This window comes from Buceros rhinoceros, unplaced genomic scaffold (genome assembly GCF_000710305.1).
Source record: "Buceros rhinoceros silvestris isolate BGI_N320 unplaced genomic scaffold, ASM71030v1 scaffold12330, whole genome shotgun sequence".
Lineage (NCBI taxonomy): Eukaryota > Metazoa > Chordata > Aves > Bucerotiformes > Bucerotidae > Buceros > Buceros rhinoceros.
The window spans coordinates 16,319-17,093 of record NW_010391350.1 but is presented as its reverse complement, the minus strand read 5'-3'; the positions used below and the strand labels follow the sequence as shown (position 1 = coordinate 17,093).

The 775-nt window shown below is 66.2% G+C and overlaps 1 protein-coding gene across 1 annotated transcript in view; it reads left to right on the top strand.

Annotated features, from left to right (window-relative positions):
* Positions 1-350, top strand: part of LOC104498062 (antigen peptide transporter 1-like) — a gene marked incomplete at its 5' end in the record, with an annotated part of 4,450 nt that extends 4,100 nt beyond the window's left edge. Inside the window, 2 exons of the mRNA XM_010141392.1 lie at positions 4-96; positions 321-350. Of these exons, the coding sequence (XP_010139694.1) occupies positions 4-96; positions 321-350 (123 nt within the window). The remainder of the gene's footprint in view (positions 1-3; positions 97-320) is intronic.
* Positions 351-775: the final 425 nt, after the last annotated feature.

Below are 775 nucleotides of genomic sequence, written 5' to 3'. Positions count from 1 at the left end.
CAGGGGGTGGCCATTGCTCGTGCGCTGCTGAGGGACCCCCGTGTCCTCGTCCTCGATGAGCCCACCAGCGCCCTGGACACCGAGAACCGGCTACAGGTGGGAGGTGACACCTGTGTCTCCTTGGTTCCCCTGTCTGGCAGCACCCCACTCCCTGGGTCCCCTCTTTTTGTCACCCCTTTGATCCCCAGTCTCTAGTGTCCCCTGGGTACTTGGCACCTGCATCCCCTTGGCCCCCAGTCCTGGTGTCCCCTGGGTCCCTCTCCCAGCAGACCCCCTGGTCCTGGGGGTGGGAAGGGGCTCCCCTTTGTCCCCTCTTCCAGTCCCTGGTCCTCATCCTCCCTTGGTCCTGAATCCTGGTGTTCCCTGGGCCCTGCTCCCAGCAGCCCCTCAGTCCCTGGGGGTGACCCGGGATGCGCAGACCCCCTGGTCCTGGGGGTGGGAAGGGGCTCCCCTTTGTCCCCTCTTCCAGTCCCTGGTCCTCATCCTCCCTTGGTCCTGAATCCTGGTGTTCCCTGGGCCCTGCTCCCAGCAGCCCCTCAGTCCCTGGGGGTGCCCCGGGATGCCCTCTTCCGTTGTCCCCTGGGTCCTCCTCTTGGTCCCCAATCCCAGCATCCTGTGGGTCTCTGGTCCCTGTGTCCCCTCTGCCCCTTGCCCAGCAAAGCCCTGGTCCTGGGAGGTCCCCTGGGTCCCTGTCCCCTGTGTTCCCATCCCCGGGGGTCCCCAGTGATGCTGTCACCTGCTGCAGGTGGAACAGGAGATCTTCGGAGCCAGCAGG